Source organism: Emiliania huxleyi, assembly GCF_000372725.1.
Source record: "Emiliania huxleyi CCMP1516 unplaced genomic scaffold EMIHUscaffold_225, whole genome shotgun sequence".
Taxonomy (NCBI): domain Eukaryota; phylum Haptophyta; order Isochrysidales; family Noelaerhabdaceae; genus Emiliania; species Emiliania huxleyi.
Genome location: NW_005200378.1, coordinates 161,288 through 174,103, shown reverse-complemented (window position 1 = coordinate 174,103; position 12,816 = coordinate 161,288). Strand labels below are relative to the sequence as shown.

General features: G+C 67.9%; 5 protein-coding genes across 5 annotated transcripts in view; 3 read left to right on the top strand and 2 right to left on the bottom strand.

Annotated features, from left to right (window-relative positions):
* Window positions 1-905, top strand: part of EMIHUDRAFT_457174 (hypothetical protein) — a 4,203-nt gene extending 3,298 nt beyond the window's left edge. The window contains exons 2-3 of the mRNA XM_005779835.1: window positions 1-215; window positions 459-905. Of these exons, the coding sequence (XP_005779892.1) occupies window positions 552-746 (195 nt within the window). The 5' untranslated portion in view covers window positions 1-215; window positions 459-551 and the 3' untranslated portion in view covers window positions 747-905. The remainder of the gene's footprint in view (window positions 216-458) is intronic.
* Window positions 906-1,030: 125 nt separating this feature from the next.
* EMIHUDRAFT_235814 (hypothetical protein) lies at window positions 1,031-2,056 on the bottom strand (the record flags this gene model as incomplete). Its single annotated transcript, XM_005779834.1, has 2 exons — window positions 1,031-1,061; window positions 1,335-2,056. 2 exons carry the CDS (start codon window positions 2,054-2,056, stop codon window positions 1,031-1,033), a joined length of 753 nt encoding a protein of 250 aa, XP_005779891.1.
* Window positions 2,057-2,875: 819 nt separating this feature from the next.
* EMIHUDRAFT_468860 (hypothetical protein) lies at window positions 2,876-5,412 on the top strand. Its single transcript, XM_005779833.1, has one exon. The coding sequence runs from the start codon at window positions 2,924-2,926 to the stop codon at window positions 5,126-5,128; it is 2,205 nt and encodes a 734-aa protein (XP_005779890.1). The 5' UTR covers window positions 2,876-2,923; the 3' UTR covers window positions 5,129-5,412.
* A 594-nt stretch (window positions 5,413-6,006) lies between these two features.
* EMIHUDRAFT_366616 (hypothetical protein) lies at window positions 6,007-6,815 on the top strand. The gene has a single exon (XM_005779832.1). It carries the CDS (start codon window positions 6,088-6,090, stop codon window positions 6,586-6,588), a length of 501 nt encoding a protein of 166 aa, XP_005779889.1. The 5' UTR covers window positions 6,007-6,087; the 3' UTR covers window positions 6,589-6,815.
* Window positions 6,816-8,787: 1,972 nt separating this feature from the next.
* EMIHUDRAFT_235810 (hypothetical protein) lies at window positions 8,788-10,158 on the bottom strand (the record flags this gene model as incomplete). Its single annotated transcript, XM_005779831.1, has 4 exons — window positions 8,788-8,804; window positions 9,129-9,173; window positions 9,342-9,600; window positions 9,670-10,158. 4 exons carry the CDS (start codon window positions 10,156-10,158, stop codon window positions 8,788-8,790), a joined length of 810 nt encoding a protein of 269 aa, XP_005779888.1.
* Window positions 10,159-12,816: the final 2,658 nt, after the last annotated feature.

Genomic DNA, 12,816 nt, shown 5'->3' with positions numbered 1-12,816 from the left:
AGCAGCAGCAGCAGCAGCCGCAGCAGCAGCAGCCGCCCACCTGCTCGGGCACGCCCTCGTCGTCGCGTAACCGCCGTAGGTGCCGGGCGGAGGAGGCCGCCTGGCTTGACGCCAAGCACGACAACGAGTCCCTGGTCCGCGGGCTGAGAGAGCAGGGCCGCGACGCCTTTCGCGCCCACCTCGACGTCGAGTACCACCCGCGAGGGGTCGCCGAGGCGCGGGCAGCCAGCGACGCGGTCTTTGGGGAGCCCTGGTGGGCGGGGTGGGGCGAGGGTGGGTGGGGGTGGGGGGGGGGAGGCGCGTGGAGCGAGCAGCGGACTGCGCGCAGAGGCGGATGCGGGAGCGGGGCGCACCTCGGCTGTGCCTCGGCGAGAGGGCCTCTGCTAGATCTCGACGGCGCCTCGGCCAGGAGGCTTCGGCGATGTCTCGCTCATCAATCTCGCATCGATCTCGCTCAGGCGCTGCTGCGCGAGCTGGCGTACGTGCTCGACGACGACTGCGCCACGCGCCGCTACAAGGACTGGTACAATGCGCGGCCGCGCTCGAGCGGCATGTCCAAGAACGGCTACCTCTACCTGCCCGCGGCGGCGCGGTTCCTCGCCGCCGGCGCAGAGGCGGACGGCGCCGCGCCCGAGTCCGCGACGCGGTGCGGCGTCGGGGAGGAGATGCTGATGGAGGAGGCGACGCACGCCAAGCGCGGCCGGCGAGCAGGTCGAGACAGGAGGTGGAGCCATACGACGAAGTGAAGAGCGAATGCGGGGGGCGCTCGACACGGGGTCCCGACCCGACAGGGAGAGGGGTGGGTGGGTGCATGGACTGAGGGACCGTTACACAGAGAGTGGAGTCAGTTAGACGGGAGTGCGCGACTGCGCGAGACGTTTTACAACAACATGACGTGTACATGTACATGTGTGTGCATCGTTCTTGTGAACGATGTGCTTGTGTTGGCTCGCGCGGCTCTCGGTCTCGCGCACACTGTGCGTCCTTTTTGTTTTCTTATTTCACCTCGCTGTCCAGGTTGTGAATATTTTTACTCGTTTTTGAGGTCTCGTCTCTCGTGACTCGTCAAAACGTCACGTCAAAAAAAGTACAAAGTCATGCACAAGCTTCCGGGGCGATAGTTCAAGGGTGTGGTGGCACTGGGCACAGGCAGCATAGACAAGAGACAAGTTAGCGTGGGGTGCGGCACAGGTCAAGGCAAGGCACAAGCTTGTTCAGGGTAGCAGTCAATCATGGGGGAGAGCCCGGGGACGAGGGGGTGGTGGCGAACATGTCGCGCCCGGGTAGGAATAACAACCAGCAGTGGCGTCGGCAGGACACAGCGAGCACCTCACGGTGCCGCCGGCGGCTCGGGTGCCACGGGGTAGGCTACAAGCGGCTGCGCCGGGGGCATGTACTGCGGAACGAGCGGCGAGGAGCGGCGCGGAGACATGAGCGGCGCGAGCGCCGGCGAGGGACTGCTCGTTTGCTGCATGGCGTACGCGGCGGCTGGCATCGCGACGAGGGGGCTGCTCGTTTGCTTCATGGCGTACGCGCCAGCAAAGGCTGGCGGGGCCAGCTGCTCGCGCCTTGCCGAGGTCTGTTGGCAGATGCGGCCAATGCATGGCTTCTTGCGGATGCCCGCGCCGCCAAACTTGGGCTTGTCGCGGCACTCCTTGCACACGCCGCAGTCAGGCGCGCGGCACGCCGGGCAGGTCCCGCATCGGCGCATGATGGAGCTCGCCTTGGGCTTGGCCGCGTTTGCCGGGAGGTAGGCGGGCGCCGCCTTGGGCTTGACCAGGCCGGCGGCGGGCTTGCGCGAGAAGGAGCGCGCGGCAGCGAGCAGCAGCTCGTAGCTCGGCCCCGTCTCCTCCTTGTGTGGCGCGAAGCTCGCAATGTCCTCAGCATCGCCCTCGTCGGAGAACGCAGGCTTGTGCGCGTTGACGAGCCGAATGCGCTTGCGGTCGGGCCTGTCGGGCGAGACGGAGTCGGAGTCGGCATTCTGGGCGCGCAGCGCGTCTTGCCGCCGCCAGAAGAGGTCCCACTCCGCGTCGTTCATCAGGCGGCACGTCTCCATGGGGTCAGTTCGGGTTTGCGACGCGACGAGGCGAGGACTTGGGCGACCTCCTTTTGACAGCACGTCGCCAAGGACGTTCGAGTTTTTCGCCGATAACGATTGGGGTAGGGGCCCTAACTCGTGATAGGCCACTAGTTTCCCGCAGGAGACTCACGGAGATCCTCTCCTCTCCTACCTCTTCTTCTGCCTCTGCGTCCTTCACGGACTCTCCGTGGACATCTTTTACTTCATCTTTTACGGAAGTTTGAACTTCCGTGCGTGTCGGGCGCTCCCGCCCGCTCGCTGCTCTGATGAGCGCGGCTTCCGCTGCTCTCTCCTGCTCACCTGGCCATGACGCCGCTCCTCGTCCTTGGCCGCGCCAGGCTCTCCTTCCTACTGCGCCAGCCCTTCGGCTGCACCAGTTCTTTCTTCTCCGTGCAGGATCTGTGCGTCTGCGCCATTGTTGCTGTTGCTGGCGACTGTCCTTGGCAGCAGTGCACGATGGGCGATGGCCTCATCTGCTTGCCTGCGATGCTCTGCGGTCGCCTCGGCCCTGCCACAGCGGCCTCGTCCACCTGGAGACCTGAGTCGGTGGCTCCACAGCCCGCTCTGAGGAATGCTGTTGCATCTCAACTCGTGGCGTGCCTCTCTCTTCTCTCCGGCCTCGTGCTGCAGATGTGGCTGAGCTCTGCGCTCAGGTGGCTCTGGGATATCTCCTTTACAGGCAGCACCCCAGTGCCTCGTGGGCGGCGTGGCGGGCGGCCAGCTGTCACTGCTGCCTTCCCTCTCGAGTGAGCCTAGCGCGGGTGTCCTCGAGCCCGAAAGTGTCCAAGGGACTAAAGCAAGCGTAAGCCGCCCACCGCCGGCCGCCCACCGCTGTGCCCAACAATGGCGAGTCTTGACGCCGCCTACGACTCCGACAGCGACTCGCACGGCGAGGCCACCTTTGCTGTCAAGGGCCGAAGACTCTCGCTCGAGGAGGTGCTCGCCGAGGTTGAGAACAAGCCGCCTCCGATCGGCAGCGGCGGCGACGAGTTTGCCTCGCCGCGGCAGCGCTCCGCCTCGCTCGTCAACCCGCCCAAGCGCAAGAGCCTGCTCGAGCAGATCGACACCGACTTCCCGGGAACCCGCTCCTCGCAGATGGCACGGCGCTCTCTGCCGGGCGGCGACCGCTCGTCCGCTGGCGGGACTGAGCGCCGCTCCTCGCAGGCCGCGGGCGGCGCCGGGCGCCCACCGCTCGAGAGCCTGGTCGTGAGCGACGCGGCGCAGGACCCCGCGCCGGCCGCGAGTGCCGAAAAGCCGGTCGCGGCGACGCCGCGCCGCCCGACGCCGCCGTCGCCTGCTGACGCTCGCGAGCAGATGCGACGCGTGGCGGCGGCGGCGGCCGGGCCGCACGGCCTGACCAGCGTATGGACGCAGCCCGTCGCGTGCTCGCCGCGTGCGCCGTCTCAGCCCATGGTGCCTCCCGCGGCTTCGCTGACCGCGCCCTCTCCGGCGACCCGGACGCCACGCCGGCGCGGGAGGAAGAACCGGCCGCCGACGCTCGACTCGCCGATGCTCTTCTCGCCCGACGACAGCGGCGCGCCGCGCTGGCCGCTGCCGCCGACGCCGCAGTCCGAGTGGTCCGGCTTCCTCCCCGCCTGGAGCGAGTGGGCGGGCGAGTCGGTCGGCTGGGCCGAGCCCATCTCCTCGCCCGGAGGATGGACGGCTGTCGACGAGCACGGCTCCCCGCTCATGGCCATGTCGCTGGACTCGCCAGTGGAGATGGCGCCGATGGCGGCCGAGATGCCCGGCCCGATGCGGGGCGCGCAGATGCGGGTGCTGCCGCAGCAGCCGATGCAGATGCCCATGCCGATGATGCTGCCGCAGCAGTATGTCCTCGTTGCGCCGCCGCAGCAGCAGCAGCAGTTTGTGGCGGCGATGCCGTACCCGATGCAGATGCACGGCTTCATCCCGATGGGCCAGCCCATGGCGTGGCAGGCGATGCCGCCGCAGGCGATGCCGCAGCAGCAGCCGCAGCAGCCGCAGCAGCAGCAGCCGCAGCAGCTGCAGCAGCCGCCGCAGCAGCCGCAGCAGCAGCCGCCGCCGCAGCGGGGCACGTCCTCGCCGCCCGGCGCCACGGCGGGCGGCAAGGTGCCGTGGGGCTCCCTCGTCGCCACCGCGATGGACCCCAAGGGGTCGAGGGAGCTGCAGCAGCTGCTGCCGAAGCTGTCCAAGGGGCAGCTGGCGCGCGCGCGCGACGAGCTGGCACCGCACATGCACGCGCTCTCGAGGCACACGTTTGGCAACTACCTTGTGTCCAAGCTCGCGCCGCTCGCGCCGATGCACGCCGCCCTCGCGGCCGCCTTCCGCGGGCGCGTCGTCGAGCTCCTCTGCCACGCGCAGGGCTCGCGCGTCGTTCAGGCCTACCTTGCCGCCGCGGCGCCAGCCGAGGCGGAGTCGCTGGTGTCGGAGCTCGACGGGCACGTGGTGGAGTGCGCGCTCGACACGCACGGCTCGTGGGGCGTCTGCGTCGCCTACAGCGCCACGCACGCCCCCTTCCTGCTGCGCCAGATCTCGGCGAGCGTCGTCCAGCTCTCCCTCGAGCAGCACGGCTGCCGCGTCGTGCAGTCGGTCCTGCAGGAGGCGGGCAACGCGGGCGTCGACTGCTCAGCGGCGGTCGGCCGCATCATCGGCGGCGGGCTCGAGGAGCTCGCCCTCCACCGCTTCGCAAACTACGCCGTCCAGGTCGCGCTGCGCCAGTGCGGCGCCGCCCAGCGCGAAGCGATGCTCGGCGCGCTGATGCCTCGGCTGCTGCCGCTCTCGGCGAGCAAGCACGGCTCAAATGTCGCCGAGGTGGTGCTCTCGCTCGCGTCGGGTCCGCTGCTCGACGCCGCCGCCGAGTCCATCTTTGGCGCCGGCGAGCCCGCCTCCGCGGCGCTGCGGCAGCTCGTCGAGCACCAGTTTGGAAACTACGTGCTGCAGACGCTGCTGCGCCGTCTCGCCGACGGGCCACGCCGCGCCGCCGCGCTCGCAAAGGTGCGCGAGGCGACGACGGCGACCAACTTTGGGCGCTCGATCCTCTCCCGATTGGGCGAGGCCGAGGCGGCGTGAGCGGCCCGCCGCCTCCGCACTCTAAACTCTGTTCTGTGCGCTCGCGCATCTGGGCCGCGGCACTGTCGTTCTTGTCCCATGTCTGTGCGCTCGCCCACCTCACTCGTTGGATAGTGGTGAGGGAGAGCGCGAGGGGGCACTTCGGCGGGAGGGAAGGGTGCCTCGAGGACGCCGATCGCTCTCGCCGGGAAGGGGGGGGGGGGGGGCTTGGGACCCGCGGCGCGGAGGGGGGGCGTGTGTGGGATCTCGGTTTGTAGTCTCCGCGTATCTGAATCTGTGTACATAGAGAGCGTCGTCTCCGAAAGAAAACACAACCAGGTGGGGGGTGGCCGCATGGGATGTGGCGGGGGGAAGCACAGACACCGCGTCCGGCGTCCCGACCTTGCTCCTTCCACCCCCCCCTCATTTACCTTGTGCACCGCCTCGTTATACGGCTTTATCCTTCGTGACGAAAAACGAAGAAGCACCAAGCTCAAGTCTCAAATCTCTAGTCTCAAATCTCTGCGTGGGTAGCACTGTAGACCCGAGTGGAGTCCTGAGTGGAGTCTTTCAAATCTTTTTAAGCTCTCAATCTCTAAAAAAAAAGACAAGAGAGGGGTAGGGAGGCGGGAAAAGCCAAAAAAGCCGTCCAAAAAGCCACAAAAAGCCAGCTCGCCTCCCGTTACGCGATTGCTCGCGAAGCGCAGCATGAAAAGACTAAAGATTTCCATTACTCGTTTGGCGCCCTAGCCAGCAGCGCGCCGCACTCGCACGCAAGACCCGGGCTCCGTGCTCACTCACGCCCAGCCTGAGCCACCGCCTCCCGCAGAAGGCTGGCCGCTGCAGACGCCCCATATACGCGGGCTACAAGTTTCTCCGAGACCTCGCGAGCGGTGCGGGCAGGGCAGCACGGCACGGCAGGGCCGGGCAGTTGGGGTCGATATACCTGAGACAGCCAGTGCCGACACAATTGTGTTGTAATGCGCCTACTCCTCCCCATCTTCTGCCTCGCCCTCGCGCCGCGAGCCGCGGGCGAGCTCGTCTCAGCCGTGCTGCTCCTGCACGACGACGACTTCCACACCTTCCGCCAGGTCTCGGCGGCGCTCGAGCGGCTCGGGCTGTCTCCTCCGCAGGCGCTGCTCGTCACTTCGGATGTGAACGCGATGGGCATCGGCCTGGCCTGCAAGGGCGCCGTGAAGGACCTCGAGGCTGGCAACGCCGGTCTGGTCGCCGCCGGCCTCAACACGACTGTCGTCCGGGCGGACGAGACAGACAGGCAGGTCCGTCTCGCGGCGGATCGCGTGACTGCGGAGAGCGCCGCCTTCCCGTCGTTCGTCCTGCGCAACGGCACCGTCTCGCCCGTCCTCGGTCCACGGGTCGCCGGCTCCTGGCAGGCCGCGCCTGCGACGGAGCCAGGCTGCGCGCTCTGGGCACTGTCCGGCGCCTGCGTGCGTGAGGCGCTGGCCAGTGTGCACGCCTAGCCTCGTCTCCCGTCAGCACAGTCTCCTCACGCCGCGCGGCTGAGGACAGGCGCTGGCCATGTACGTGGAACTCGGCTGCGCGCGTGCTTGCGTCGAGCACGGCGTTCGCTTCCAGCAGGCGGCGCACCGTAGGGAGAAGCCGCGGCTGGGCGTCGCCGCGGCGCAGGTGAGGGCCGCTTCCGAGACACCTCGCACTCCCCTCGCCCGCCACGCACGCCCGCCATCCGGAGCCCACCGCGCCACTCCACGACGCTTCATCGCCCAACCCGCACGCTCGCCTGCGCCAACCTCACCGCCGCCGCCATCGCCGCCGCCATCGCCTGCGCCAACCTCACCGCCGCCGCCATCGCCGCCGCCATCGCCGCCGCCATCGCCGCCGCCATCGCCGCCGCCATCGCCGCCGCCGCCATCGCCGCCGCCTCCACCACCATCCATCGCCACCGCCGCCTCCACCATCACCGCCGCCTCCGCCTCCGCCTCCACCTCCACCTCCACCTCCACTCGCGCTCACCACCCCTTCCTTCGGCGCGGCGAAGGTGGTGGCGGTGGCTGTCGGCGCGTGGGGTGCGACGGAGGGCGTGCTGCGCCTGCTTCCGCCCGAGGAGAAGCAGCCCGTCCGCGTCCTCTCCACCGCGCTGCTCGGCTCGCACTTTCTGGTGGCGGGGCTGTCGAGCTGCTGGCGAGGGGTGGTTGGGATGGGAGGCCTGTGGCTGCTCGATGACTCGGAGGTGGAGGTCAGCTTCGAGCCGCCGGACGAGGAGGCGGAGGGAGAGGGGGAGGGAGGCGGGGGCGGGGACGGGGACGGGGAGGAGGCGGTCAAGGGGGCCAGGGGGGCGGCGGAGGCGGAGGAGGCGGCAGAGGCGGGGGCGGCGGAAACGTGGCTGATCTGGGCCGTCTTCTCTTCGGGCGCGCTGCTCAGCCGGTCGCCTCCGCTGCTTGCCGCGGCGTTCGGTATCGCCCAGGCCTTCGCCGCGCTCACAGCGATCCACGCCGTCGGCGCGGTTTCGTGGAGCGACGCCGAGGACGGCGGCGGCGGCGGCAGGTCCGGTCGCGGCCTGCTGCTTAGCGCGGTCGTGCTCGCGGCGGGCGCTGTGGCGGGCGCATACCACGTGCTCCTCTCCGCGGCGTACATGCAAGTGATGGGGTCGGGCGTCCACGTGTCGGAGGTGATGGCCAAGAAGCTCTCCCTCGTCGGCGGCGTGGCGCTATGGGCCGCGCACGTCGCGCTCCCCACCTCGCGCCTGCTGTCCGACCGGCGCGCCGCGCGGCAGAGCGGCCGCTCGCCGCTCCCCCGCACCAAGCGCGACGTGGGCGGGGCGTCGGCCGGGGGCGGCTCCCCCTCCTCGCTGCTGTTGCTCGCCGGTCGACCCCTACTCGTGGGGCCGAGATCAGCCGAGATCAGCCGAGATCACCAAATCCCCCCCCCAACAGGTCGGATCCTCGTCGCCGGTCTGCTCGCCGCCGTCGGCGCCACCGAGCTGTGGCGCCTCGTCGACACCCCCTTCACCTCCTTCGACCACGGCGACGGCCACGACGCGCTCTACCTCCGCGCGCCTCAGCTGTTGCTGGTGCTGCCGATCGCGCTGGGCGCAGCCACCGCGCGCTCGTCCACGGCGCTCGCGCTGCTGCTGCTCGCAGAGGCGGCGTGCATATGGGCGCCCCGCGCGTGCACCATCGTCGCGACTTTGTACGTGGCCGACGCCACCGCCGTTTGGGCCGACCCTCAGCTCGGCACCGCCATGGAGCACCTCACAGTCAACCTGGCAGTCTGTGGAGCGCTGCTGCTGCTCCCCGCCTTTGGCTCCGGGCGCTTCTCTGTCGACGAGCTGGTCAAGAAGCAGGACTGACGCAGACGCGCCGTTACCCCCCCCTCTCCCAAATGCCAAAATGAAATAAAAGATAACCTGGGCATGGAAATAAAGGGGACAACAGTGCACAACCACTCAGGCGGTGAGAAATCGCCTATATATAACCGGCGGGCCACACGGCTCGCGCACGGTCTCACGCGCCGTGACTTCGAGTGACTCTTCGTCTTCCACGTCTCGCTCACGCTGAGAAAAATTCTGAAACGGCGTGCAGCAGAGTCACCAACGAGTCGGTCCGCGTGACTCCTCGTGTCCCGCACCGTTCTCACACATCCATAAGCTCACTTTGGCCTCACTGAAGCAAGCCCTCAATCCTGAATCCTCATATTTTAGATTAGGACGCTGTCGACCCTCTATCGCGGCGACCGGCGTCACGGGGACACGCGGGAAACAAGGATTTACACGGCGCCGGCGAAAACGGAAAAGATGTTGCGGAATCGGAGAGGTGCTTGGGGGTGGACTGAAGATTCGAGAGGTGGACAACCACGCCGCGCAGCTAAGCCGACGAGCCCATCTCCGAGATCCATCGTCAAATACCCGCCACACCCACGCCAGCATCGTCGCGTGGCGACAACGATGAGGGCGTGGTCGCAGCGGAGGCGCAGGGCGTCACCGACGGCGTCCTCCGTTGCACCTTGATGGTATGTGCACAGAGGAGCCCTCGTCTCAGAACACCGATCGCCACACATGCGGCCAGGGCAAGGAAGCCTGCAATCGGCCCTGCAACCGTGGCAATTGGTGCTGACCCTTGAGGCTTGTCTTGCTCGGGCGCTGACGGCGACGGCGACGGCGACGGCGGCGGCGACAATCGCGGTGGTAGTTGCGGCGGACTGGGGCGCGCAGACGAGTAGATGATCAGGTTTTGAGCGCCCGATGCCCATTCGCGACCCTGCTCCTGCGGGTAGCGGATCAGGCATCCCTTGTCGTCGTAATCCCGCTGCCCACTAACGATGATACCAACCATCTCGCGCCTCTCGGTCTCGAAGACGCCCGACCCAGACGAGCCGACAAACGCGTCCAGGTTTGTGGCGAAGCGAAAGGCCGGAGTACCCGGCCTGGCCACCTGCTGGACTTGTGCCTCGCCAGTGTACTTGCGCGGGAGGCCGTCGGGGTGGCCGATGCCCATGATGGGCATCCCGACCACGACCTAGTAGTAGTAAGCGACTCTTCAAGAAGAAGCAACGCCCATAACTGACGCCAAGCTACTGATCGGGACCTCCGTTTGAGCGATTCTGACGGGTGAGGCGATCGAGGCGGGGACGCTCTGGTCCAGCCGCACGACAGCCCAATCCTGCCCGCCGCTGGACACTGAGACCTCGACCGAGGCGCACGAATAGCGAAGACTGGAAGCAAAGTGGCTGCCGAGGACCATCGACTCGCTGGTGGCGCCGAATATAAAGTCAAGTCTGACGCAAAGGTGAGGCGCGATGCAATGCCCTGCGGTTGCCACCATGTTTGGAGCAATCAGTGTGGCGGTACAGCGGCCTGGAGTTGGCTGGTCGTTGAAGCGCACAGGATTGCCCTCGCAGTCGCCGTTCAGCCGAGAGGAGAGGGACCGCTCGTACCGGAAGACGCCATTGCTGTCAAAGACCAGAGCTTGCTTGTCGACCACCATCGCGGTGGCGTTGCCGACGACACGCCATTCCAGCGGCATCGCGCTGTGCTCCTTTCTAGAGTCGCCGCCGTAGATGGCCTTGATCACCATGGCCGTCGAGTTGGCAGGTGGCGAGCCGACTTCCGAGGTGGCTCCCGGACGCGCCTGCGACAGGACGCAAAGGGGCAACATGTCGTGTATCGCCCGGTTTCGGAAATTCACGAAAGGTGCTGACCTGCTTTCATGATAAGAAGTCCCCCCCGCACCCCCCCCCCCCAGGGGCGACGGAATGAAAAGGGCCGAGCTGTTCCGTGGTGTGGTAGTAGTGGTTTTGCGCGCGGGCTTCACCCTCCCACCCACCCCCCGCCCCACAAAAGGAAAAGATTTATTTAACCAAAACAACTTAACACAGCAGACAGGCTCGACACAGGCGCGGACGGGCACGTGCTGGTGCTAGGTGCTAACCACCAGCGGAGCGGCGGGAAAGACTTTTCGGGAAAGAATTCGAAAGACATGCGCCCCGTGCACCGAATCTGTCGATCGTGCGTCCTCCGCTTTGCTGTTCACAACCGAGATGCGGTGTGACGACGCCCCCGACCAGGAGGCGGCGGCTCGCCGAAGCGGCGTAGCCAAGGCGGCTGCGCCAATCTCTCGAGCGCCGTCCGACGCCTCCAGTAGCAAAGAGGCGTCGGGCTCTTCCTGCCTGGTTACGAACGTACCGGAGGGTGAACTGCTGACAGGGTTTGCGATGAGGAGGATCCGAACGTGGCATTCGGGTGATCAGATCACTACCGCCGAAGCGCAAGCGCTTGGATTTTTCAGTTTTTCTCGAAAGGAAGAAAGAAAACAAGCCTAGGGAGGGACGGGAGGACGGCACGCCGCCACCACAAAGCTCAAAGGGATTTTAATGCGAAAGAAAGAAAGAAACAGAGCGCGCAAGGGAGGGACGGGCCCCGCAAAGCACACCACCACATCACACAACACACAACAAGTGCTCGTCTTTTCTCCTGTCATGTGATACGTACATTCTTTTTTTCGCACGACACCGGGTACGGGACTGGCACTGCAAAGGCGACGGCTTAGAAGCCGTCGCCCTCACAGATGCCGTCCTCCTCACAGAAGGCGTCGTCGGACTGGTAGTCAGGCGGATGGTCGAATCCGCGAGCACCGTGGTGCTCGCCGAGAGGACCATCCCCATCATCCTCCGAGGGAGTAAAATTCTTTTTTTCACGTTTCGCGGGTGACGGGTTGACGGTTTGGAACAACGATATGGAGGTGTGTCTACCGTGCGATCCTCCGCTCGTGAGACGTCGGCTGGTGCCTGACGACCTCGACAAAAACACGCCAACGTTTCGGTGGACGCCGCCCGAGTTTGCCACCTGGGGCAAGGCGCGACAAGCAGCGTGGGAGGCGCTGCCGACGGCGGTGCGGCCAGCGCTCCATGAGCATGTTGCGCAGCCCGCTCTCCGAGCTCGTTTTGACCTCCGCCCCACTCGTCCCCGCCCCCCAGCCCGACGCCTACTGGTTCAGCTACCTCGGGCCGGGCGAGCGCGCGGTGACGGGCGAGTGGTCGGCTGCGGAGATGGCCGAGCTGCAGCACCTCGCGCTGGAGCACACGGAGAAGGTCGCCTCGGGCGCCTGGGGCCTCTTCTCGATGCACGTGTGGGTACGTGCACCCACCGTCGCGCGGCAGCGTCGGCGACCCGCCGCCGCGCCGCCACCTCCCACCCCTCTCCCTGCGCCTCCTTGTCTCAGGGCCGAACAGGGGCGCAGTGCAAGGCGGCGTATGAATCCCTCTCCTCAGAGCACGCCGGGACGCCCGGCGCCGTCCGCAAGCGTGCGGCCGGCCGGGGCTCGGCGACGGGCGCGGCGGGCGCGGCGGCCACTCCGCGGGAGCAGGGCCCTCGTTCGCTGAAGACCGCGCAGCAGGGCGAAAAGGCGGCCCGGCCCAAGGCGGCGGCGGCGGCGGCGCCGCCCGCCGGCGAGTCGCCGCTCGTCGGCTCTGTCCTCACGTTCGGCGATGCGGGGGCGGCGCCGGCGCCAGCCGGTGGCCCCGAGGCCGGCCGCTCCACCGCAGCGAGGTCGGCGCCTGGGGCCGTCAGCGCGCAGCCACCGTCACGGTCACCGAAGCTCGACGCTCTTGCGATGGCGGCGCTCGAGGCTTGCGACGAGGTGGCGTCGCCGCAGGCGCCGACCCCGATCGCGACGGCCGCGCCGCTCGCCGCCGCGACGCCCTCGTCCACGGACGTCCTCGCCGCCGCCGCCGCCGCGCCTAGCCAGGCGGTTCGACGGGCGGCGGCGCTGATGGCGGCGGCGGCTGGAGGTTTGCTGCCACACACGGCGCCCACATGGCTCACCCCAATGATCCGCGCCTCGCACCTCGAAGGCCACGGGGCTCCTGCCCGTCTCACGGGATGTGGAGGAGAGACGGGGAAGGCCGCAGACTTTGGACACATCACCGACACATCACCGTCGCCACCTGCCCTCAGGCACCGCCACCGCCGCCCCCGCCGCCCCCGCCGCCCCCGCCGCCGCCCCGGACGACTCCGCGGCCCGCAAGCGGCGCAAGGTTGGCGAGGGGTCGGCGCCCGCGCCGTCGATGCTCCCCCCTCCTCCTCGCGCGCCTCCGCCGCCGCCGCACGCTTTCGATCGCGATGCGGGGCCGCTCGACCGTCAGGCCACATTCCGCACAACCCCTGCTGCCCTACCTCCCCAACCCTCCCCCCCAACCCTCGCCCCCAACCCTCCTCCCCAACCCTCCTCCCCAAC